The 26,411-nt window shown below is 46.5% G+C and overlaps 1 protein-coding gene across 1 annotated transcript in view; it reads right to left on the bottom strand.

Annotated features, from left to right (window-relative positions):
• CCDC6 (coiled-coil domain containing 6) overlaps positions 1-26,411 on the bottom strand; it is a 737,104-nt gene that overhangs the window by 463,443 nt on the left and 247,250 nt on the right. Inside the window, exon 4 of the mRNA XM_069611219.1 lies at positions 23,988-24,091. Within this exon, the coding sequence (XP_069467320.1) occupies positions 23,988-24,091 (104 nt within the window). The remainder of the gene's footprint in view (positions 1-23,987; positions 24,092-26,411) is intronic.

The following is a 26,411-nucleotide window of genomic DNA, read 5'->3' as shown; positions in this document are numbered from 1 at the left end:
AGAAAGCAAAAATACATTTATAACCGCTGAAACCGGTCAACAAAGTAAATGGTTTGGGAGTGATGACCTAAACCCAGAGACTCACAATACACTTGTGGGCTTGGTCAAGACACATACATTTTTATTAGACACAGCGAAAGGGAACCACGCTGTTTTAGAAACACTTGATTAGGTTTAATCAAGTATTTTGGAATAATAAGACACATTGGGGGCGATATCAATAAAGCTAATAATCGACGTCCAAGAAGTATGCACATACTTTAAAGATGCAGGAAAGCAGTGAGAGAGAATAAGGTAAGGTTCTTGTCTATCCCTTACCCTAGATAGGCGTAATAACAGCGCACTCTAGGGACATTTCTATTATTCTGAGTGACAGCAAGATACTCTTTACAAGGTCATGTATTCAATTGCCGGGACTCACACTTTAAGAAAGGCAGAATGTATTTCAAGACAGATAAATCCTATCAGTAAGCTTTTACGCTCATTCAGTGAAGAATGCTAAAACAGTTCCAATAATTATTACTTTTCAGAAGGGGGCAATGGGGGAAAGCAATGAAAGTTAGTAAAGCAACGTAAACACTTATGAGGGGCAGAATGCTCAAAGATATGCATAAACTTAATGACACGTAGCAACTTCTTTCACAGAGACAGTTACCACACAAACCTCTATCAAGTAAGTACTTTTACACTTATTATACTTCAAGGCAGAATCATTTTCTTATCCAATCCTTCCCTAGTCTATTGCATGAGTTCTCTCAGAGGCAGACGAGGGACCCTAGTGGTCACAGTGCCAGCTGTAGACTGGTTGAGATAGGGTACAGTTGCAGCAAAGTCAAAGTTCCATAGGAGATCTTATTAAACAAGCAAAAATTCACTTTCAGAGCTTAAGTTTTCAGAGAATTCACAGAACGGTCCCTATATGCGTTTCAGCATTAGGCCTGGGAAAGTGGTAGGGGCAAACTCCCAACCACACACCGTACCCACAGGATGCACACCAGACTTAAGGTCAGCATTACCCAAGCACACAGTACTTTAGGAGAAAAGAAGCGCTTCTGAGGGGAGGCCTTCCGGGTGCAGCAGCACAGGACCCAGTCTAAGGATTATTGGGTGTGGCGACTAAATAATTGAACACTGGATGGGAACTTGCAGCAGCTGTCGGAAGCAGCTTCAAGCCAAGGTTTGTTCACAGATTCTTGAGTCTCTGAATTTGGCGCCTTTTTTACAGCAGCCAGGTGAAGAACGAATATCGCTTGTCAGATTCTGTTCACTCTCGGTCCTCCTCTCTGGTGAGGGTATGGTCATGTTTATTTGTAAAGTGCCTATACACAAGGCAAGTGTTTCAAGGCACACAAGGAAGGAGGGAAGAGGGGAGAAAAAACAGTCATTCAGGGTCCTTGGGTTTCTGAACAATAACCAGTTAAGTGCACATAATACAATTAACAGTGTAGATAACAACAAATCAGTCCGACAACGATTCTGATGTTTTTTCCAAGAGAATAGAGGCGCCACCATGTGGGAGGGGATACGGGGAGGAAAGGATAGTTCAAGGCACGTGCATTCAGATCGTGCAAGTGCACAAACAGGAGAAGGGAGGGGGGAGGAGGACAAGTGCGGGGGGTGGGGTGGGTCAGGTGGAGTCTGGATGCGCCCAGTTGGTCAGCAACTGGGTAAGTGCTGAAGTGAGGGGACTTCATTGATTCGAATAGTGTCTCTGGCAGCCCAGCAGGAGTCCAAAGTTTCAGCTGGATTCGTACTTCGGAAGACCATGCACCGCACTCAGGCTTGAGGTCCCAGGGTATTGGCAGTTTGCAGCCCAGAAAGGTCGCAGCACATTGTGGGATGTCTCAAAATGCAGGCCTTTGAGACTAGTGGATCCCACCAGCCTTTGGGAAGGAGTCATTGCATTCGGGACCCCCATGCCGATCGGAAGGAAGGGTTGCATCAGGCTCAGCTTACACAGCAGGCTCTATGGTCGCTGGAAATTGCTACAGACATCTTTTTCTTCATCTTACTCTTCGGATTCTGCTCCAGTGGTTGACATGTCAGCAACATCCAGGTTCAGATTATCAGGAACTACAGCACAACGTCTGCATTCTCTCCCTGCTGTTTATAGAAAAGGGCGGTCTGGCTGTCCAATCAGGACAGGCAGCCCTCTATTGAGACCGGGCTCCTTTCAGGCAAGGTTAAAGAAAAAAGGGCTGCAGAGCTTTGGACTCCTCCCTTACTTTCTGCCTTCTCAGACACTTGACAGGGAATACAAACAATTTCTGCTGAAGATGAAGAAAAATCCACCGAGGTCGTGCTGGCGGGAAAGCATACAAAACACTTGGCAAGTGGCAATTATTTGGAGGTGTTATTGTTGAAACAGCAGTGACCTTTTTCCTGGATGAAGTATAATAAGAATTGTGCAATAAGCTGCTGGCTATCCATTTTCTAAACCAGGGCCTTTGAGAGGGTCCAATTGCCACCCGCGTGGAGAATGGTGAACAGCTTTGCTGAATTCCCCCAGAGGGCCTTCAAGACATGTGCCTCCTGCAATCCTGGCATGGGAAAAACCCAGGTGCTTTCAGGATAAGCATGATGCAGTAATTGCTCTAGAGTGCACTTGAAGCAGCGTATGGTCATTGGTCAAACCTGGCTCCATACACAACACCAGATTGCATCCAGATTCCGGGTTGCCAGGCACGCAGAGGAGAGCTACGGTGCACTATCTGGTAGCTAAAAAAAATAAACAAATCAAACTGATGGTGGGGAATACATTTCTAAGATGAGGAATTTGTGGAAGTAAGAAATCTATTGAAATCTAAAACTTTAAGTACACTAAATATGCACTGTACTTTCTGCAATAAGTACAGCTCTGGTCTTGTACTGTTGGGTGGAGGGATATTCTGATAAAGTAGCACCCCTCTTCTGTAACTAATCACTTGCTTAAACATATTTAGAATTCAAACTACAGTATTTCCTCTGTTTTCATGAAGTGCTGCCTCAGCTGGAACAAAACCACCGGATGAAAGGGCAGGCAGAAGGCAAGCAAAACGCACACTTATCTGCGCCAGGACATTCTATTTAACAATCCACTTAGAGATTGCAGATTTAGAGACAGGCTACCCTTCTCTACCAGCTGCCACTGAAACGAAAAATAGGGTTCGTCTTTCTCAGCGGTTTAGTTCTGTCCAGGTAAAACAGGACTGCCCTATGCACGTCTAATGTGTGTAGGCTTCTCTAGGCCATGTTAGTAGGGTTCTGGAAGAAAATAGGCTGTTGTATTGATTGGTTCACATGGAACTTGGAGATAAATGTAGGCGCAAAACGAGGGCGAGTGCGCAGAACCACCTGATCTCTGAACTGTAACAAAAGGGTCTAGAACTTAAAGGGCCTATAGATCACTAACCCTTCTTATAGAAGAGATAGCCACTAGGAAGGCTGTCTTATAGCTAAGAGCTTTGAGACTTGCCTTATGCATAGGCTCAAATGGAGAACCCCATAAGTCACCAAATTCAGGTCCCATCCGGGAGCTGGGTTTAAAATGGGGGCGGGGGGATTTGAATCTTCTTGACCTCTTCCACGAAAGCCTTAATAACTGGTATCTTCCACCATGACACCTTCTGTGTGACGTAGTGTAGGCTGAGAGAGCAGCTAAGTGAACTTTAAGGGAATTAAAAACCAGGCCTGCGTCAAGCAAGTGAGTCAGGTACAGTACAATGGGAGTAGGAGAGCAGTCAATGGGATTGATGCCCTTAGTATTGCACCAGATAAAGAAGCGTTTCCACTTACTGGAATAGCAATATCGGATGTTAGGTTTTCTCGCTTCCTTAAGTATGTCCATGCATCTCTGAGGGAGTTGTAGATGTCCGAACTCTATGACCTCAGGAGCCAGGCCGCCAAGTTCAAGGTTTGCGGGCATGGGTAAAGTGTTTCCTTTGTCCTGAGACAGCATGTTGTACGGGCAAGGTAGTTTCACTGGGGGAGATAGAGACATCTCCATCAGATGAGCGAACCAGGGTTGGCGGGGCCATAAATATCATGGTGAATGGTTCCTGGTGCATCTTGTCCCCTATCTCACTATCTTGTGTAGTAGGGGAGTTGGGAGGGCAGGGGGGGCGGGGGGGGAATTTAAACTAATTTCCCTGGCCATGTGATCCAGTCTGTTCCCCTTGTAGCGGTTCTGTGGGTACCTGGAGGCCTAGTCTTGGCATTGAGCATTCTCCAGAGTTGCGAACAAGTCGATCTCTGGGAAGCCCCATTCTGCAAAAACGTTGGAGACAATGTTTTTGTGTACGCCATTCGTATTCCATTTGTAGTGGGAAATCTCTGCTGAGTACGTCTGCCAGAAGATTGAGTTCCCCTGGAACATGTGACAACAGGAACATGCGTTTGTGAGCCCACATCCAAATGTTCTGGGACAGTTCGGACAGCCCTGGAGAGGGAGTGCCTCCCTGTTTGTTCAGAGAGCACATGGCCGTGGTGCTGTCTGAGGATCAGGACCGTCTTCCCCTGCAGTTGTGTCTGAAAAGCTTTCATTACTTTCAATACTGTTAACAGTTCCAACAGGTTTAAGTGGTTGGATGCCATGTCGGACAACCAAACACACTGCTCTGTCTGTGGAAGCAGGTGAGCTCCCCACCCTGCGAGAGATGAGTCTGTAGTGAGAGTGGCCTCCACTGCGGGGGTGGTGAAGGATTTCCCCCCTTCAAGAGGTTCTCCCTCGACCACCACTGTAGCGAGAGAACGAGGGATGACGAGACAACCACTAGATCGTCCCATTGTCCGCCGACTCCACTGGCTGTTGAGCCACTCCTGCATTAGACGCATGCGCAATCACGCGTGAGGAACCAAATAAATGCACGATGCCATCATTCCTAACAGTTGCATAGCCTTGCATACCATCACCTCTCGACTGGCTACATATTGAGGGATCTGAAACAGCATGTTTTGGACCCTCTTGTTGGAGGGGAAGACAAGGCAGTCCTTTGTTCGAATTAGAGCCCCTAGGAACTACTTGACTTGACTGGGGTCTTAGCTGGACGACTTCACGATGGAGAATCCCAGGCTAAATAAGAGGTCTATTGTCTTTGGGTATTTGACAGGCATGTATCGTAGGAATCCCCTGTTATGAGCCAGTCTCCTTAAGGATAAACCGGGATGGATAACCTGCGCAGGTGTGCTGCTGCCACTGCCAGCACCTTTGTAAACAACCTTGGTGCTGAGGCTATGCCGAAGGGTAGTACCTTGAACTGATCGTGCTTGTTCTGTATCATGAATCTGATGCATTTTCTGTGCGCCGGCAACCTTGAAATATGAAAGTATACATCTTTCATGTCGAATGCTGCCATGTAATCCCCATGTGAGCAGGGGAAATACTTCCTGCAGAGTGACCATGCAAAACTTTTGGTGCTTGACAAATTTGTTCGCTGGGCGCAAATCTAGTGCAAGGCGCATGGTGAGATCCTTTTTGGGTGCAAGGAAGTACACTGAATAAATACCCTTGTTTACCTGTAGAAGAGGCACGACTTCTACAGCGCCCTTTTCCTGCAGGGTCTCGACTTCTTGTAGCAGGATGCGCAGATGTTCTGGCGTCAGGTGTTTTGCTAATGGAGGTCTGAATTGGGGGGTCTGGCTGAATTCTATACAGTACCCGTGGGCAACTGTCTTGAGTACCCACTGGTCTGTAGTCATCCCCTCCTATGCTTGAAGAAAAGATGTTAGCCAGCCCCACACCGGGAGGCATGGGAGGGGACCCGGATCTGTGGGTCATTTTTGGCTGGAGGCCGGGGAACCTCGAAGGGTAGAATTCCAACCACTTCCTTTACCACGTTGTTGGCCTCTTGGAGAATACGGGGTGGTGTAGGTGTTGTCTCCTTGGGTAGAGGACCAATTGTTTCCCGAGCTGTATTGGTTCTGAGGGAAATGCTGACCAAGAAAGGAACGTTTAGACCTGCTCCCCCTCCTTGGAAAAGGCCTCTGGGTGATCTGATCCAGGGTCTTCAGGGTGTCATGCTCTTTCTTAGTGGTTTCGAGCGCTTTGTCAACCGCCTTTCCAAATAGACGTGTTTTCTCCACTGGCTTATTTATTAAAGAGGCTTGAGTCTCTAGTTTAAAACCAGAGTTGCGTAACCATACGTGCCTCTTCAGGAGGGTACCTTGAGCCAAGGATCTGCCAGCTCTCTCTGCTGCATCCAAAGTATTTTTAAGGATACTCTGATCAACCTGCCTGCCTTCTACAACCGTGGAGAGCAGGCGAGCTTGCAGCAGTTCAGGGACTTCTTGAAGGCCCTCCTGTAGCATGGCCCATTGAGCATCGGTTTAGCTGGCCAACAAGGTTGTATTATTTGCGATGCACGTGGAATAGGCTGAAGCCGACGTGATCCTTTTCCCTAGACCATATAGTCTCTTCCACTCCTTGTCAGGGGGTGCCTCCCCAGTTGATAGGGGAAACCCTGCTCTCTTTCTGGTTGCTGTTGCTACCAGTGAATTTGGAGTAGCATGACCCCTGATGTAAAGGAGGTAAGAGGGGGTGGGTCCAAACAATTTTTTCTACCCTAGGATTTACTGCTCTAGTTTGGGCAGGCTTCAAAGAAGGGGCCAACCGCTTCTTGATTGAATTTAACAGAGGAATAACTTGGCTGGCCGGTGGTTTTTCTTTTAGGATGTCCTTCACAAAATCAGCTTCTGGAACAGCCTCCTGGGTAGCAATATGGAAATGTTCCGCTGCTTTCTTCAATATGGCGTTGAACGCTATTTGGTCGTCGACCGGGGAGGCTTGTCGAGTGAGTGTGGTTGGGGGGGGGGTCCAAGCACAAGGCATCAGGTTCCGGTGTTGGAGTAGGTGACTGCCAAGGGCGCGGATCAATTGGGTCGGATGTGTCTCCCCAACCCTCTATGGAGTCCAAATGAACATCCTCAGAGTCAGCAAAGGGATCTTCATCTTGATTGTATAGGTCCAAAGGGGTCTCCTCCTCAGTAAGGTCAAATCTACTCTTCTTCTTACTCTTGAGAAGGGTGACTTTCTGAAGCTTAGCCACAGGGAGAGGGGGAGTTCTCCTCTCTAAGTCATTTGCGTGTGAATTTTTCAGAGAGTTCTACAAACCTCTCTAGCCTATCCATACATCCCTCAAATTTCTCTCTGGTCCGAATAGATGAACCAGAGTGGTCCAGGGGTGGAAAGGGCTCCTGTAGTGGATTTTCTGTCGCCAAACGTCAGGATTTCTCCTTTAACATCGAAGAAATCTCTCCAGTGCCTGCCGAAAAGTCCTTTCGGGGATCGATGGTTGACGTGTGTCGTTTGTTGGTCTTTGGGCCTTTCCGTGGGTTCCGATGAATCCTTCGGCCTATCCCTGGATTTCAAGGAATCCTTGGAACTGTCCTTGGGTCTCGAATCCTTGGACCATTGCTTCTGATCATCCACTGAAATAATCCTAGCGATGCCCTTCGGGAATCACCTCAGAGTCGGGGGAAGTTGTAAAGTTCGGTCCTGCGGTTGCGCAGTACTTTCGGCAGAATCGAGGCCTTTTTGGCCGTGGATGCTTTCTTCCGATGCGTCTCGACAGACTCCTGAATGTTGGGGGCAGCGCCCTTCGATTTAGAGCCAGTCGCAAGGCGCATCTGCGGTTATGGGGAGGGCTGCCGATCGGTGTGCCCGTTGGTGTTATGGACCGCTTTGACTGTTTTGTTGAACACGTCCCTGGGGTTGTGTTCTTAGTGTGTGAAACATGTGCATCTTTGTTGCCAGGTGTACAGTCCCCATAGCAGGACCCGAGTCTTGCCTAGTGGGGCCGGGGACAGATGACGCGGAGCGAGAATGCTCCACCGAGAGGTCAATCGCATCCGAATCGGAGGCCTGTTCATCACTCAGTCCCTCGTCACAATCAGCTGTTGTGGCGGCAGGAGAACAAGGCTCGGCCTGCGACATTCCATAGGCCGCCCATCGCTTAATATGATGCTCCTTCAGTGTCTTCGGATGCAGGAGCTTGCAAGCCACACAAACCGTCTTGTCGTGATTAACGGGCAAACACTGATTACACTTGTGGTGTTAATCTCTCCAAGGGCATTTGGCCCTACAAGGAGGACGAAACCTAAATGGAGTCCTCTCCATAGCTGAAGAAATAAATAGTGATGAAAAGACCCAGGGAACAAAGATGAAAGGGAAAGGCTTTGTTAGAAAAGGATATGTCCACCCAGACCCCACGCTCCCTACTGTGTTTGCCGGACAGAAGGCCCAGCCACGTGGTCTGCAGAGTCGACCGGAACACTGCCCGTTGAAGATCCATGGAACCTTCTTCGGCAGAGATCTGGAAACAGCAGTCGATGGAAGGGACAGTTGGATAATATTCAATAACTAATATACGACCAAAGGTCAAGGATAACAATAGCAATGTCTCTGGACGAGCTCTTCAAAAGGTGACCAGTACACTGGGTGGTAAAATACAATCGGAGGCAACTCGACGCAGGAGGGATTTTGGGTACACTACACGTCACGTAGGGATAGTGTTACAGGCACGCCCATGTCGACGTCCCTTTTGATTCTCGAAAGACAAGATGCAATACTCTGCGGTTACCACTGGATATCAGACTATATGCACAGCATGTGATTCTAAGCAGATTAACAAGCATCAGAACATTACCAACATAATAAAAATAAATCCATATGTCCAGTTACATCCATATCTGTTTGAAACTCAAGGATCAATGTGATCCCCAGCATGATTTACAAAGGAAAGGGAGGAAATGAAATATAGGAGCTCATATTAGTGTCCATTGTTTTTAACCCATACAATAATAACACAGGGAATTAAAAATGCCATTTAACATGCTTAAATGCCCAAAGAGCAGACAAGCACCCTACCACCACCATGTTCATGTGTCCACCACCAAAACAATGCCCAGTGTGGAGTTCAACTGAAAATCACCCAAAAATATAATTACCATTCATTTGGAATAATTGATGTGCACTAGCAGCAGTTATTTGACACTAATGTCCTGCTTATTACATGAGTTCTAAAATACTCTTAAGTCCTGAAAGGAAAAATACTTCATCATTGTCCTGTCTAGCATGTGGTCCAAAAAACGAATAGTAAATTGAATAGAGCAGACAATAACCTGGTGCACAGGAGATTATACGTAGCACGCTACGCTACATCCATGCTTCTGTGCCTATAAGAACCGAGGTCCAGACCCTCTGCCCTCGCAGAAAAAGGCTGCAGTGTTGCACGATGCAGGTGTTTGTCAGCGATGGCGTAGCAGATTGCGAGCGTGGTCGACCTCACCCTCCTGTATGCGGCCACAATGTAAGAAGGTGCGTGCGGAGAGAGTTGCTTGCCACACTCCATGCAACCCCCCCTCCGCGTGTGCTCCCTCACTCTTGCATATTGACTACCGCATATGCGTTCCCCTGCAACCGACCCGCGGACCCCCCACACGCTTATCTCCCATTCGTCTGTGCACTCCATAACTAAAGCTGCATGAGCTCACTCGCAGCCTAGGCTGTGTGCGCTCCCCGCAGCCTAGGCAGCGTGTGCTGCCTCGCATCATAGGTCCCTGCATTCTGCAGCTAGCATGCGCTGTCTTGCATGGTAGGTCCCCGCACCCTGTTCACGTGCGTGCACTCCCTTGTTTCTCTAGCCGCGTGCAATCTCGCTCATCTTAAGTCCTCAACATCCTTTTACAGCCACCGGTGGTCCCTTGCCTTACTCTACCTATTGCGTGTACTGTTTTTGACACCGTTGTGCTCCAAGGTTTCTTTCTTGTAGGTTCCTGTTGTGTTGTGCCTTGTTGATGGTATTGACTTAGTGTTCGTCTCCATGTTTCGGATATTGTATTGTTCCCCACGGGTTTGTGGCACTACATTGCATTGCCTGCATTCTTCACTTCTAGGTTCCCTGTTGTGCTCTTTGTTTACTTTTGGTTCTGTACTGCATCTGCACTCTTAACCTCCAGGTCCCCTGTGTACACTGTTCATTGCTTTTGGTTCTGTATTACATCTGAATTATTTACTTTCAGGTTTCCTTGTTGTGCTCTGTGCTTTGTTGTTGGTTCTGTATTGCATCTGATGAATAGGACCGTTCTTGTTCTTTGTTGTGCTCCCCTCCTTCCGTGCCCCCCTTGTGACTACCTCCTGTCTGCCGCCCCCCATCCTGCTTGAGCACCCCACTCCCTTACCCTCCCGCCCCTCTGTTCCTACCTGACCCCCTATGGTGCTCTGTCTCGTACTCCAACTGCTTTTCTATTGACTACCCTATCCCTCTCACCAAGTCTGGCAAAGGGAAGCTCAACCGGGACATACTGGTCTCCTCCCTACCGCTGATACCTACACCAGTACTTCCTCCAGACAGACGTTTACCAACATACTCTTTGTCGTTCCTGGTCTCTTCTCTCGGCTTTTTCCTCTTCCCCCATTAATGGGTCGAACCCGATGGGAGGCCCTCCTGAACCCCCTTCCACTACTTCAAGACCATCATTAATGTCTACTTAAATGGCACTGTCTTAACCAGGCCAATCTCCTTTTTGATACACTTCCTGTGCTTCATCAACTTCCTTTCATCTCCTGCTATCCCTCATTACCCCTCTCTGGCACCACCTTTCTCAGCCACCTCTTCGGTACCCCTTCCTGCTTCCCCTGCCACCCTGTTGCATCCATCCGCCATGCCTCTGGCACTCTTCTTCCTCTCAGACTACCCTGCCTTCTCTTCCTGCCTCCTCTGCACATCCTCAGGCACCGTCAACACTTCCGCAGGGCGTACCTCGGGCCTGTACCCCTCACCGAATGGTCCTTCAAATGTGGCAACCTGCTCCACATCGCTACTCTCAACTCATGTTCAGCTGTCAAACATTCCTCTGACATCTGCCGTCTCCTGGAAGAGCTTGATTTGTATCACAGCCAGCTCGGTCACGAGTTTTGACACTCTCCTTAATGATGGCTAAAAGATCCTTGCCGAATCGAGAACCAACCGTCCGGGTGGGGGTGTAAACTTGATTTTCCCTAGAGTGGATCCCTGCTTCTTTCTTTCCAATGCAGCTCTACTCCTTTGAATGCCTGGTCTGCAGGCTCCCCATCTCTCCTGGCCTCTCTCACTGTGGCTACTATCTACAGGCTGTCTGAACAGGTCACCCTTTTCCTCCGTTAGTGGGCTGACCTCTGCTCCTCCCTCATCTCAACGGCTACTTCTCGGAGACCTGAACATCCACCTGGATACTACCAGCCCTTCATCGGGACTCCTCGCAACCTCTGGGATATTCCCCTCTTTCCCCCCCCTCTTTCTTTCCCTCCCCCCCCTCTTCCCCCCCCCCCTCTCCTCCTCCCCCCCTCTGGCCCGACTCACACTGGAGGACACACCATGGATGTCCCGATCTCCTCCGACCTCCCCTTCTCTACCCCTCAGGCCAAGCCGACTAAAGCACTGCCACTTACCTTCTCGGTCATCCGACTCATGAAGAGTGTCAGCTGAGGCTTTTGCTGCTACTTTCATACTGTCCACCCCCTTCCTCTACCACTCCTGGCCTGTAGGAGGCCTTCTCTCCCCCTTTCTCCACCTTTCCCCTGTTCAGCCCTGACTGCTACTAGACAAGTCTGATCTTCTTCCCTGCTCACCCAGAACCATCAAGGACCACAGACACCCTCACTCCAGCCTTGGACAATTTCTGTAGTCACTCCTTTGCACTGGAACTTTGCCCTCCCCCCCCTCAAACACCCACTTCTAAAGAAACCCTCTGCAAATCCTTCTACCGCTACCATCATCGATCTCCATCACTCCTTTCCTGGGCAAACTCCTGGAAGAGCTGCCCATCTCCCAGCTTTATCTGCATACTAATCTGTTGGTTGTCTCCACGACCACCAGTCTGGCTTCAGAACTGCCAAAAGCACAGAAACTGCTCTCCTGAACAAGCGTGAAGACCTGCTCTCCAATCTTAGATAATTCCCATTCTTTCCACGTTCTCCTCGATCTATCCTCTGCTTTTGATACAGTCAACAATGCCATCCTGATCAATCGCCTCTGGGACAACATGGGTGTCACGATCAGGCTCTGGCCTAGTTGACCTCCTTTCTCACCGACCAAGTCAGGTCCAACTGGGGTCTTTCCTCTCTTCTATCTCTTTACTTGTGGTGCTCCCAGGGGTCTAACCTCTGTCACTGGCTTTCCAACCACTACTTGGCCCTCTTGCCGACTGCATCGCTACATTGTTTAAATGTTCAGTGTTCTGCGAATGACACCCAGTTCTATTTCAGGCTCCCCTCAGCCACCTCTTCTCTCATACCAGACCGTCTGGCTGTAATTCAGGAATGGTGTGCCGCCAACAATCTCTGCCTTAATGCCAGTAAGACCTAGATACTCCTCATTGAGACACCTGCTCCCACCCTTCCTGTGGCCGCCCACTCTTGGCCCTCTTCCTGCTCATTCCTGTGAGGCTAAGAACCTTGGTGTCAATCTTCGACTCCCCTCAAATCTCGGACGTCTAAGAAGTTAACTATCAGCTGCACCTCAGAGGTATTCTTCCTTTCTCACTTTACTCCAGATGCTCAATGTCTCCAGAGCTCTGGTCCCCTCTATGCTTGACTACTGCAACAGCCTCTTTCTAAATCTGCCTGCCTCTACTCTGACTTTTACAGCTTATCCAGAACAGGACTGTGAGATATTTGGGATTTACTAACCCAGGCAAGGTTACCAGCATTAGAATTTAAGCTTAGTTGGTGTGTTACCTTCATTTATGTAAATTTCATATTTTAGTTCACTCTGCTATTGATTCGGGTAAGTACTTTTTGAATTTAGACCGTTTAGCAAGATTACGGGAAATATGAGCCGGGTTAGGCGCTCACAGAAATCCCCACCGTGTTTGAAATTTGATTATACTTTTGTCATTACTTTAGGTTGTTAGAATTTGTGAGTAGGTGGGTTTGTGTCTTTGTTCGCACAATTGGATTTATGTGCATCGGTGTGTCCCTTGTATATTGTTTGTATGCTCCAAGTACAGTCATATTCTTGATCTTCAATCTATATTCACAGGTATTGGCACTTGCCTTTTTATATAATACATTTCCTTAACTTCTGTGTTTTCATTTGCCATTAGGATACAAGTTCACTTATTTCTCTGGCGAGTGTTCCCTCTTTTTTTGCTCCATTAGATGCGTAAACGTCAAAACGCGATCTCACTTGCAGCGTGACGTCATTTTTATAAGCAAATAGGCGCAACTCCAGATGGTGGCCATTTCTGCTGCGAGTATCTCCACTTGGAGGTGAGAGCTCTTACAGACTCCAAGACTAAGTACTATGCAGGATTCAATTTTTCGAATATTAGGAGGTTGGGGATGTAAGGATTGCAGATACATGCTTATGTGGACATTTTTGCTTTTTTTTTGGGATTAAACTTTCTGGCATCAAAAACTCCCTTAGGTATATGACCTAAGAGTGAGTTACTTTCAGGAGGTAAGAGACCTCTTGCACAAACCAGAGTTTTATTGAAAATGTCATCAGTGTTACTGCTACAATTGCTTGGTTGACTTTTTTTAGGCCAGAACTTTGTTGTGCTTTCTACTGGGATGTTATCTTTATTTATCAGAACTAGAGGCACAAGGAGGCTTTTTCATTGGATATATTGAGAACACAAATTGGTTTTAGTACTCAAGATTACTATGGAAGGTAAGAACCTTCATCCCAAATGTTCTTTGCTTTTTGTGCTAGGGAATTTGGATGTTTGCAAGAAGTCGAGGATACTAGAATTTCAATGTTTTCTTATACTTTTTTGTAGACATTGAAACAGTCGGATGCTCTTTGTAAATACCTTGGAGTAGTTACTTTCAAGGTAGATTACACAAGAGTGAGATTGTTACGAAATGCCAACGGTTATCTGGGGTATTCAATTTACTATATTCATTTTTTGGATCACATGCGAGGAAGGACAACGATCAACTATTTTACCTTTCTGGACTTGAGTATTTTGGAACTGTGGGATGCATTTACCCACTCAGCAGTACTCCCATCCATAACCCAGCTGTGTTTCAGTCGAAGTGGCAAAATGGCTGCGCTGGCTCCTGTGAGCACCATTGCCTCACACTAAAACTACCTTTTGCAGGAACAAAAAAAATGGTTGCACCATCTTGCCAAGCACATATTGGGCAGGATGGAACAAGGGGGCACACTGAAAAAGCCTGCCAGTGTGTTCTTACATCTATCAAAGAAGGGGAGTGAAAAAGCAGTGCTGCAAGCCCAAAGTTCCCATTGAAAAAGAGAAACATTTACATTTAAAAATTATGCCGCCCTGATGCTCTTTTTCCTGTTACTCATCACAATACTTTTATTAATGAGAACTTGCCATGCCCCTCCACATTCACATTGTGTTCTAAGCAGACAAGAGCAGTATTCCTGAATGGCAGGCTGTGCCTGCCAAATCTGGGAAAATCAACTAAAGGTTTACTTCAGCTGCACCGAACAAACGCTTGACTTTTGCTACAAGTTGTCAAAAATCACTGCTTGAAAAGAAATTCGAGCTCTCTGTGCACATGCCAATTTCAGGAGACCTTTGCCTTGTACAGACTTGTGTAATATAAGCTGGCTACAGAACAATATTGGGACGTGGATGGAAGAGAAATCGCAGCAACATTTACCATGTATCAAAATGGGCTTTTGCAAACCAAAAATAAAAAATGCCTGTTTTAAAACTACCACATGGAATAAAAACGTGTCCATACCTAACCATGTAAAGGGGTTTGTTGCTGGGAAAAATCCCTGGGATGTTTTATTCAATAGGCTTGTTTTTGATTCAGGACAAAATTGAAGACATTAAAGGAATTAAACTGCATTGGATTGATTTTGCAACCCCCAAAACAGGTTTTTGCTGCTGGCTAAGCTAAGGCTTCCCCCAAAAGTGAACCACCATAAAGTTAGAGGACACTTGGCTGATAATTACTAGGTTGGAAAACTCTGACCAAGACAAAGAAAGTTCACATAGCAGACGTTTGTCTGGGCGGAGGACTCTTGCAATAGAAATTCTGGGACACGAGTATGTGAAAAGGAAAATCACACCTCCCTGTGACTTCTACATGAAGCTTCAAAGAAAGACTCCATGACAACCCTGGAGTAAGGGGGGGGGGGGGAAGTAGCCTAGAAAGGCAGGACCATATTTGGAGGGCATGCTAACCATTTGATTTAAACCGCTATTTTATTAAGAAACTTTTAAGACTCATCTTTGCAACAGGACTTGCAGAAATGTAAAAATTATACAGTTTAAATTTAATTTCTGTGGCTTTCAAATATATCTTGGCTGTCAATATCATGTATGGACACAAACTCCAGAAAAATGTGAATCATTGTTATTGTTATTTTGCATTTGTATAGCGCCTTATATACCATTGGTATGGTCTGAAGGCGCTGGTAGGTTGAACGCCCTTGGGAACCGAAGTTCGGGTCAGTGGAAAGATTAGAGAGAGTCCAAAGGTGCGTGTGCGCACCGGTATGTGTGCAGCTGGTGCAGAATTCATGTGGTAGCTGCTTCTTAGCGGTAGGTGTGGTGGTTGAGAGATCAGGGATATGTGTTTGGTCTGGCTGGAATTATCCAGACCGAGTGTGGCGGCGTTAGGCCTCAGGAGATACGCCTGGCTAGGGGTGTGAGACCAGCCATGTTTACTTAGAGTGATGGGGGGTGAGCGGCAGATGTTGATATGAGAACAGTTATACCGAATGGTGTCATAGTATCTCTGTGTTCTAGTTGAATGGTGGTGTAAGGAGAGAGTAAGCGTGGGGTGTGATATGCAGTATGCTCTTTCAAAGATTCCTTGCATTCCAAAACAAAATAAGCAGTTTGCGCAATTCAGAGCGGTCAGATCCGTTCTATGTGTTTTGGTTCACATCCGCTCTATGCTCTCCACGCGCCTCCGCTATCTATGCTCCTTCACTCTGCACGTTCCTCCGCTCTGCACGCTCTTCCGTTCTCCACGTGCCTCCGCTCTCTGCACATAGCCGCTCTCCACACTCGACTGCTCTCTACACTCTTCCATCCTCCACATTAATTTGCTCTTCAAATTCATCCGCTCTCCACTCTCATCCGCCAATAATATTCATCCTCCTACACTCATCTACAACTCATCTATACTTGTCCACACTCATCCTTACTCATTCGCTCTCCCCACTCATCTGCTCACGTCCTCCACACTCATCCGCTCTCCACAGTCAGCCGCTCTCCACGCTTATCGGGTCTCCACGCTCCTCCACTCTCCACGCTCCTCCACTCTCCACGCTCAACCGCTCTGTACATTCATGAGCTCTCCACATTCATCCGTCTTCCACATTCATTTGCTCTTCATCTTCGTCCGCTCTTTACACTCAACCGACCTACACACTCGGCTGCCCCCCACAATCATCCGCCAACAGCATTCATCCTCCACACTCATCTATACTCATCACAGTCATTCGTACTCCCCACTCGTCCAATCACGCCCTCCACACTCTTCTGCTCTCCACGCTCGTCCGGTCTCAACGTTCATCCGCTCTCTGCACTTTCTACATTCCCAGTGATTTATTCCCATTGGCCACTTCACTGTTTTAGATCTCCATTACTCGTTTTAGTTCTGTTTGTCGTTGTAGGTTACAGTCTGGTTAGTTTAGCTGTATTTTATTTATTTATTTATTTTGAGGTTTGCTGGGTCGGTGTTATTGTGATGATTGGTGTTGCTGGTTTGGAACCGGTTGGTTTTAGGGAGAGCCAGGTTTTTAGTAGTTTGCGGAATGCCGTTAAGTCCTTAGTTAGGCGGATGTGGGGAGGGAGCGAGTTCCATAGGGTTGGGGCCAAGGCTGAGAATGATGCTCTGCCTAACCTGACTGAGTTTGTCTTGGGAATTACTAGGAGGCTGGCTGAGCTTGATCTAAGGGTGCGATCATGGTGAAAGGACACATAATGAAACGTTAATGATTAACAGAAATCTGCCCTTATGATAATATGTACACACCTAAAGTTTTAGGATTTTAAGTAATACATTTCTCAATAAAAAGTGTGAAAAACTGGTATAAGGGCGAAACAAAGTCTGATAAACTGTAGAGTTGGAGCGACATGATCTGCACAAAATATGTAATCTGCTCATGTAATTTGTTAAAATGCTATCACTGTACAAATGTGCCATTTATGGCAAGACTGAATTGTAGTTAAAGTAACTGTGGGAGGTTCTGGACATTGTAAAACTCACAATAAATCTGACATCATGCCCTTGTAGTCCAACAAGCTCTGTGGAAGGCGGTAACTATCTCCCCTGACCAATCCAGTTGTTTAGAGGCATGCTTAGCTAAGCCAACCCTGCCATATAATTCTATGATGTCACCATGCTCTATAAAAAGGGTGGCTGACAAAACTCTGGACACTTTCCTGAATTTCCTGCACCCCTGATTTTCTACATTCATCCTGCCAGATTCCAGATCCCACTGCAAAGCCAAAGCATTGCTGATGCTATCCTCAGCAAGGGTTCAATTCTGAAATCCCACTATAAAATTCCAATAAGCAAAGGGAAAAGCTGTGGTATTCTTTCGTGAAGCATCCTGAGACAGCCTGGCGTTTTGCCCACTAACTGTATGCCTGCTGCAACCCTGCCAGCCAGCTGTCCTTGTTATCCGATGACCAGACTTTTGCCCAGCAGTCTTTTGCCAGGAGAGTCCGCTATCCGGTGACCAGAATCGTTTGTGACCAGAACCGGGACTATTCCAAAATCCCGAAATTCAAGCGTGGACCGAGTATTTCCCCACCCCAGAGAAACAGTCTCCCCATCTTGACACTTTTGTCTGTATTCCACTCCCCAAGCAATCCTACCCATACCCTGGTAACTTGTTAAAACAGTTAGAATTCTCCGTACGCCACCTCTATTAATTCTCTCTTGTGTAGATCATAAGCCCTTAGTCATATTTAGAGTAATCAAACTAATTTCCACAAAGTTGAACGCTGGGGTGACAAGGTGGACGTCGTGAATCAACCTTTGATCTTACTGTGTCCTTCTATCAATATAGTCTTAATAATCTAGTTTAAGTGAAACCTGTTCTGTTTCTAAGCCGATGTTCTCTCTTCCACAGCTTTATTTTACCAAAAGCGAACCACCTTCTATCTTGCAAATCTCATCCAGTTCTGTAGCTAGAGACCTCCTTTCACCTCTGTATTGTCCCTGTGATATACATCTATACCCCCAGCCCACAAACCGCATTCCAATTCAGTGTTTTTCACCTGCTTTTTGAAAAAAATGTTTTTACATTTAAAGCTGCAAACCAGGAAATAAAATGCAACTTTTCCATGTGTGAATTCGGCTGCACTGAGTTTTCAATTTCAATTTGTTTTTTGAACTGCATGCTTTTGTCATACCTTGCCTGATGGTTGATAGTGAGGTAACATCCCTAATACTGTGATGAAACATATGTATATCATTATTTAACACAATAATTTACAAAGTCTGAGTGTCATTTTAGGCCTTTGCAAAGGTTTTTGCCTCTTATTTTGTAAAGCAAGGTCAGATTCTGATTCGGTTTATCCCCGACTACCTGCTGTTTCTTACTCAGAATTTGATTATTTTTGGATTGAGGGAACACTGCAGGGGGAAACCTTAACTTGGGTGCCATCTATCCGAATTCCAAAAGTGTTTCTATTCACTTGTTTGTTGCACATGTTCTACTAGAAGGTTAACCAAATGCATTGCTTCCCATTACATGAGCGTTAGGGAGAATTCTCTGTATAGGCTAATTTCCCAGACCTAGTGAGTCCCCCAGCAGCTTTGCTGGATTTTTGGGGTTTAATTTTTTCTCCTGCTAAGAGTGAGACTCTTTCTCCCACTCTTAGGCATGATTTGAGAATGTCCTTTGACTTTGTAATGTGTTTTATGGGCTATGGGGTCTTTTACTCCATAAGGCTTCATGTGTTTTTGGTAAGTGTGTTACACAGCACCCTCAGTGCAGTAACACAGGGGTGTCATAGTGGCCCCCAAACAGACTCCATACCCTGGGACTGACTACTGACTCACTCCCAGGGCATGTAAAGTCACCATTGACTTTACTAGTCTTAAATTGTGAACAGAACCAGTACAAACCATCATATTGTGGAACTACTGGTAGGGGTAATTCGATTGCCCCAGGGTCTGTTTTTCAAGGGGGCACTGTCCAGTCCCCCCTTGTTGAGTTTCTGGCTGGTGACAGTGGTTACCACGCGAAATATTCCACCGGAATATTTCCTATGGGATTTTCCCATTCATTTTAAATGCACCACTTTTTTGATGCAATGTTAAAGATACCGCCGGGTTATTTATTTAATATTTATTCCCCGGTTGGGTCTTTTTGCCAGGACTCTGTCTTAAAATGGCGTTTGTGTTCGCCTCTGTAACTCCAACCCAAGTCGAGCCCTTTGTTCCACTTTTGGCGGGCTTCTGCACAGAAGCCTCCAAAAGTGGTGCCACTCTGTCTGGGTCTACAGGATGTGTGGAAGGGAGGGGATGGGGGGACGGGGGAATAGGCACCCTGGACTGAGTTGCCTTGGCAACTCAAGTCACACTAGTGTGATTGGCCCAGTGTTGAGCCGCCCAGCTCACCACTTAGCATGTTTGATTGATAGCTAGGACTGATGAATGGGGGTTTTCCGCATAAAAGCAGGGCTTTGGGGACTGGAACTTGAGAAGTCGCCACAGGATCTAAAGAATCCAAAGCGGGAGAAGCTGAGCCGAACTGCAACGACGACACCACCGGTGGAGCCCTGCTGAACCGAACTCACCACTTCCCAACGACAGAAGATCTTCTTCCAGGAGAGGAGTCTTCTTTTGAGCTGGTGGGGTTAACCAGTTCGCCTTTTTTTCGCCTTCCTGGATCGTCTCGTGGTCGAATCGCCCGTGCCAAGCACCCCGGCGGCCGGATATGCACACTTCACCACTACCGCGAATAAAAGGGTAGTACCGTTTAACCGGGAAACTCTGCGGCTGGTTTCTTCCCTGGCAGTGCAACAACCTCCAGCTTTCCTCCACGTCGAGATCTTCTCTTCCCCTCGACAAAGCACCGACTTGCACCCGCTGCCAGGAACAACTGCCCCCGCTGGAGCTTTCTCGCCATTTCAGGTACTGTGTCCCGCCTGGTCTCTCTTGCAACAGACTGTTCAAGGTGTCCCGTAAATCATTGACTCTATCCTGGGGTGACCTCGACCCGTTAACATTACCTTTCTGAACTGATCCAACTCCTTTTTGAACTATCTGCAAAGACATTTAAAGTGTACTTCAACTGTGTGATCTTGGGCACATTCCGCCTTGCTCTCTCCAAGAGTGGGCCTGGCCTATGAACTTTTTGCTCTACAGTAGACCCTGCCGTTCTTGACTTGCTGTGGTTCTTTAAAAGTGTTGGTATTGTGCGTTTTCCTATTTCTTCCTTTTCTCTCCCTTTTTAAATCATTATTGGAGTGCCATCTATGGTTACACGCTCACCTCTGTTTTACTAAATAAGTGCTGTACAAACCTAGACTTGTCAATTAATTAGGGAGGTGTATATATTTCTAGTGACTGTTTGAACTTGCTTGACATATTAGTGCCAGTGTATTTTTTACAAGTGTATTTTTAAATAAATAATTATATACTTTTATACCAAAGCTCTGGTCAGTGTTTGTTTGTGCTACTGTCTTTTTGTACCTAATGTGTATACTCTATATACTGCCTAACTCTTCTTGAGAGAAATCTGACTGCTCAGCCACAGCTACCAGGTAAATCTGGGTGGTGCAGACTGCTACCAATTGGGTTTACTGCTAACAACTGTAGTCTTAAACTTTTTGCAGTGGTCCCTAAGGGAACTGCACAGGTTTCTGCCTAGCAATTATCATCCCATTGGTGATTGCTGCCCAATATAAAGATTTATGAATTTTTAAAATAAATAACTATTGTATTTTCACCAATCGGCCTGGTTCATGGTCCATTGTGACCCGGGCTATTTGTAAAATGGGGTGTGAGATGGGTCGGGTAGCGGCTCAATTTGAATTGATTGAAATTAGAGAAAACATATTCCTATTGAGCACCACATCCCAGGCTAAGAACAAGTGTCCTGGTCCAGTGTGTGACGCCCAATTGGAATCCTTAACAGAACTGAAGGAATAAGCAGGACATTTGTGTTGAAGAAATGGTGCTAGAGCACGCCATTTATTCCAAATCAACAGTAATGATATTTTTGGGTGATTTTAAGTTTGTTAGTTTAACCCCAGGCTGGGTATTGTTTTGAAGGTTTTAGGGTGCTTGTCTACCCTTTGGGCACGCAGCACCCAGCATAAGAGATCGAACACGCAGGACTAGCAGAGGAGGAGAGAACACTGGCAGTTGGCCACGTTCGGCAGGGGAAGAACCTGCTGGAGTGTTCCTGTGCAGAGAAGTGGCAAGCAGGCAATAAGGCAAAGTAAGCAGCACGCAATGCTGTCCCTGCCACATCAGAAAGCAGAGACCCCGCAGGGGCTGCACATAGAGTCTGCTGTCCCAGGAAGATCCAGGGACGTGTCATAACCCCAAAGGTGGTAGGTAAGGGGCATCTCAAGTGGGTGAATCCCCCTCCTACCAGTTATAGGAATTGGGTCAAACCCATAGGCCGCCAAGGAAGCGTTGAGAACACCCACCGTACACGTGAAAACGAAGAAGGGAGTTACCTTCGTTGTGGCAGGACCTGGCAGGAAAGTGAACCAGGTCTGCCAAACAACTAACCAAAGTGTGGGTCTGGGACCTGCACCCATACAAAGCGAAGTATAAATCATCATCTTTGTCGCTGTACTTGGCTCGCGAGAAAGCAGAGTTAGCGCATCAGAGACCAAAAGAGAACAGTCTGGGACCCACAGATCAAGTCGGAGAGACTGGAGTATTGTATTTGTTTGGGGACTGGCTTGGCAGGGGTGTAAATCAAGTTGGTCCAGAACCAAGGCAAATGGAGATCTGGGGAAGGGAGCCATTCCTCTTGGCATTGTGAACTGTGAAATTGAGCCCAAGAAAGGCCAGGGGAAGGGAAACAACCCCCTAGCTTTGTGAATTGTGAAAGTGAGCCTGAGAAGGGCACGGGGAAGGGAGTCATTACCCCTACTACAGTGAAACTACAAGCCAAACGACTAGGGGAAGGAAACCATACCCCCTGGTGTTGTGTACCATGAAGGCAAGCAGAAGAAAGCCCGGTGAAGGGCGTCATTACTCTGGCATTGTGAAAGTATTGAGAACAAGATACCTGGAGCAGGGAGGCATCCTCCAGGAACCCAATAGTGAAGAAAACTACAGGCAATAAGGAATGAGGTTTGAGATGGAACTTTACTTTTAGAGTTGGAACTGTGAACTGTACAGAATCAAAAGCTGGAACTTTGTTTTCTATCTTTTAAATGAACTGTATAACCTGTGGCAGGGAGTCAATCTCAAGTTCCCACATTGGAACTATAGTCCATTATCCAGAAGAAGGGAGCCATTCTTCTGGACCAAGAAGATCCACCACCTCTTTAGTATTGGTTACAAGTGTGACAGACGGAAGTAGGCATTTTGACAAGCAAAGGTGGACCTTTCATTTATTTGGACATTCTGACTGAATCCCTAGTTCCTTAGTTGAGGCAGAGAAACCCCTCTAAGCATTGGAAAGAGATGAGTTTCCTCCATTTTTATTAAATGAAAGTTTATGCCAACAATGATGCCACCATTGTGTCAGTCAGCTCCTTCTGCACCCTTACATAGCTCAACCTCCTCATTCTGCTGACTGTCTACTTATTTCTCCATCTACAAACTTCACAGAAACTAGTATTGAACATCTACCAAGACTATGTTTAATAATGTTGCCCTAAGCAAGCAGGATTACAAAAACAGCCTTCTCAGTCTTCAACAATACTAATATGCAAAAACACAGGACAGTCCCAAACGTTCCCAGCTTTCCATTACACAAAATACAGTATCCATCCACAAACATGTTTAATCCCAGTGTAGTATTGGTTCTTGTTAGCTACCCCTGAGTCTTTACTTTTCCCCCATTCCCCTTGCACCCACTGCTTGTCCCTCGTTCCCACATCCCCCTGCTGCCCATTCAGTCCCCATTGATCACCTCCACCCCATTCCCAACAGCCAGTCAGTGGATCTCCCAGGGCAGCCTTCCTTGCCTGGGCAACTGGCAGGAAGCCCGAGGCACAGGGAAGCCCCCAGTCCCAGTTTGATCCTGTTCACCCATAAGAGCCAACGCCAGGCCTCACAACCTAACGACAAAGTATTACCGTTACACTTTTTAGAGCTACTGTGGACAACAGACATGATATTACTCTGTTTTTGCTGCTCCATGCATGCACTTCATGGCTGTAAATCAAACTGAGCCTTTTATTGCATCTGGCTGGGATTTCGATTTTACCTTTGTATTGCACCTATCTGTGATGGATAAATTCGGTCTAGCTGTACACAAAATGTCTCTCCTGCTTCACATACTTTGCACAGCACTTCTGCCATTAGAATGCAGCTATCCCCCTCAGTAAAATTCTGTCTAGCTGCACACAATACCGCTCACATACTCCCCAAATTACCTCTGCACCCATCCACTTGCCTGCTCAACATGGGTCACAAGCAGGGACTTGACCACCCCACCTATTTTCGTAGAGGCTAAAATGCACACGCATTCTATAACTGACGAATTTCCCATACCTGGACTTCAGACCATCCCCGCGTACCCGCAAGGGCGTTGAACATAGAGCGCTTTGAGACCATTCCAATGGTGAAAGGTGCTAAACAAATGCAGATTCCATTACTTGAACCAATTGGGTGCCAACACACTTGCACAACTGAGCTCTCTAAACACCTCTAGTCTGAAACACAAGCTACACATGCCCACATTGCCGCACTACCCCTAGACTGTTTAATTACATGTCAATTTCCATCCTGGCACCACACCACTTGTACAATCATCATCCTACTGACAGTACTTAGGAAAATGTATGTACAGACTAAAACACAATCCACATTTAAAAAAATAAACCATCAAACTAAGCAAACAGAACATTGGAAAAGATTACTATTGCGCAACACTAACCTTTTCTCTGCTTCCAATTTATCCATTCTCTTCCAGAGACGATTGACAAGTGCTTCCTGCTCCTGCTCCAAAGTGTTCTCAAGGTCAATCTTCTCACGTCTTAGCTAAAAGAAAAAAACATTAACTTGCATCTCCATCTGTTGCACACATTTAAACACGGACTAGCCAGGAAATGTGCATAATAGCCTATGTATTTTCCAAGCAAAATTCCACTATGCTTGCGAACAAAACAATTTTCAAACAGCACCTGCACATGCCAAAAGAAAGTATCTTCAAATGCTTTCAAAAAGAAATCTTCAAATACAAGTGCCCAAAAAGGTGTTCTAGTAAAAACGCTTGCACATTATCATTCGTTGCCAGATGAAAACTAATAAATAGTTCAATTTTGGCGCTTGATTTTAGGAGTTACCACCCAGTCTTGTGTTTAGGTGTGGCGTTCACCTGCTAATGGATGCCTTCTATTTTGTGAACTGATTTCTGGAAGTGGCATCACAAGTGGAAATGCAATGTCTAGACCAATTACAGCAACAAGGGGGCAAAGTCAAAGGTTTCATTTTGCACCACTTTTTCTGCGCCATCAATAGTATTAGTGAGACTATTATTAGTTACTTAACATGGACAACCAGAGTTCCAGATATGATAGTTTTTCCAAAGTCCAATTAAGGGCTTCATAAAACCATACGTCTGAGGCAATAAACTCTTAGTATAAGGCAATATCACCTGAGAATGTGGTAGTATGGACAGAGCAGCCAGGTTTATCTTAGGAGGGAGAGAGGGCTGTAGCTTGGTAAAAAGAAATTGTAGCATACATATGTTCCAAAGAAACACTATGTATTGTAGAAATAAAGGGTTTATTTAAATACAAGTAGATCAAGATAATTCTTGGGCAAGCAAGTACTATAACATCATATAAACAATCATAAAAATCAACTAATTAGCTATGGTATGCAAACCAAGGAATAACCTTATTTAAAAGGAGCAAGAAGCAAGTCAACGCGAGTCGAACCTAAGGTTAAAGATTCAGGATAGTAACGGACTATACTTGGGGAACAAGACCAGGTTAGATATACTGTTTGAACACCACCAGTATTAAACACTAAAGAGGTTTCCCTTTGCTCATACAGTACCATCAAGGATAGCATTGCTCTCTTGCCCCCGCACTCGCTTATTTCTGTAATCACGCTTGACACCGAATCTTTCCCCCCCCTCTCTTAAGCACTACTTTGTGCGCCAACTCCCGAAAACACCTTCAGCAGTCCCCATCTGCCCTGCCAACTACCGTCCTATTTCCACCACCCCCTTCCGGGGAAGCTGCTGGAGAAGTTGGCATTGCCCCAAACTCAACTCACACACTGTACTTGTTGATGGTCTCCACAACCATCAATCTAGATTCAGAGCATCCAAAAGGCACGGAAACTGCTCTTCTGAACACTTGTGAAGAACTGCTCACATCTCTGGACTCCAACTCCACTGTTGTCCTCATCCCTCTCGATCTTTCCTGTGCCTTTGACACAGTCAACCACTCCATCCTCATACAAAGGCTCCCCAATACCCCTGGTATCTCGGAACATGCAATGGACTGGCTGACATCCTTCCTTACAGACACTTCTTCCCAAGTCATCCTGAGCACTTTCTTCTCTCCTACTTCCTTCTCCACCTGTGGTGTCACCCAGGGTTCTATCCTCCCCCTTGTCTTTTTAACATTTACCTTGCTCTGTGTGCAAGCCTCATCCCCTCCAACATCCAATGTTACGCAGACACAGCTCTTTTTCAAACTTCCTGCTGTCCATCGTGCACCCCCCATCATCCCAGACTGCCTATCTGCCATCCAGTCCTGGTGTACCTCCAACGAGCCGATAAAACCGAGATCCTTCCAATGGGGACCCCTGCTCCCTACGTCCATTCTCTGTCCACCCTCCTTGAGGCCCCACCCTCCTGCAAGGCTAAAGACCTTGCTGTCATGCTCTCCTCACATCACAGAACTTGCCAAGAAGGACCACCTTCAGCTGTCCCTCCTCAGAGGTATTCTCCCCTTCCTCACCTTCCACCAGAAACAATGTCTCCAGAGCTCTGGTTCTCTGCATGGTGGACTACTGCAACAGCCACCTCCTCAATCTCCCTAAATCCTCCCTTCAACAAATCCAGCATAGGACTTCAAGACTTATCCTTGGCCTCAAGCCCATGAACTGCATCTCTTTAACCCTTAAATCTCTCCACTGGCTCCGGGGATGCTGCAAGGATCACGTTCAAAACCCTCTGCATGCCTTTTTCCCCCCCACTTAGCAAGCCCCACCCACCTGGTGCCTTCCTGGTTGCTGCACTTTTTTCCTAAGGAGCCACCCAGCCTCTTTTCCATTGTAGATGGGGAGCAGGTGCAAGTGGATCTAGGTCACCTGGCCTAAGCAGCACCACCTTCTTCGCTCT

The sequence above is a fragment of the Ambystoma mexicanum genome, chromosome 8 (assembly GCF_040938575.1).
Source record: "Ambystoma mexicanum isolate Mex_15411 chromosome 8, UKY_AmexF1_1, whole genome shotgun sequence".
NCBI classification, from domain to species: domain Eukaryota; kingdom Metazoa; phylum Chordata; class Amphibia; order Caudata; family Ambystomatidae; genus Ambystoma; species Ambystoma mexicanum.
The sequence above is the reverse complement of the archived record's forward strand: the minus strand, read 5'-3'. Positions and strand labels throughout refer to the sequence as shown.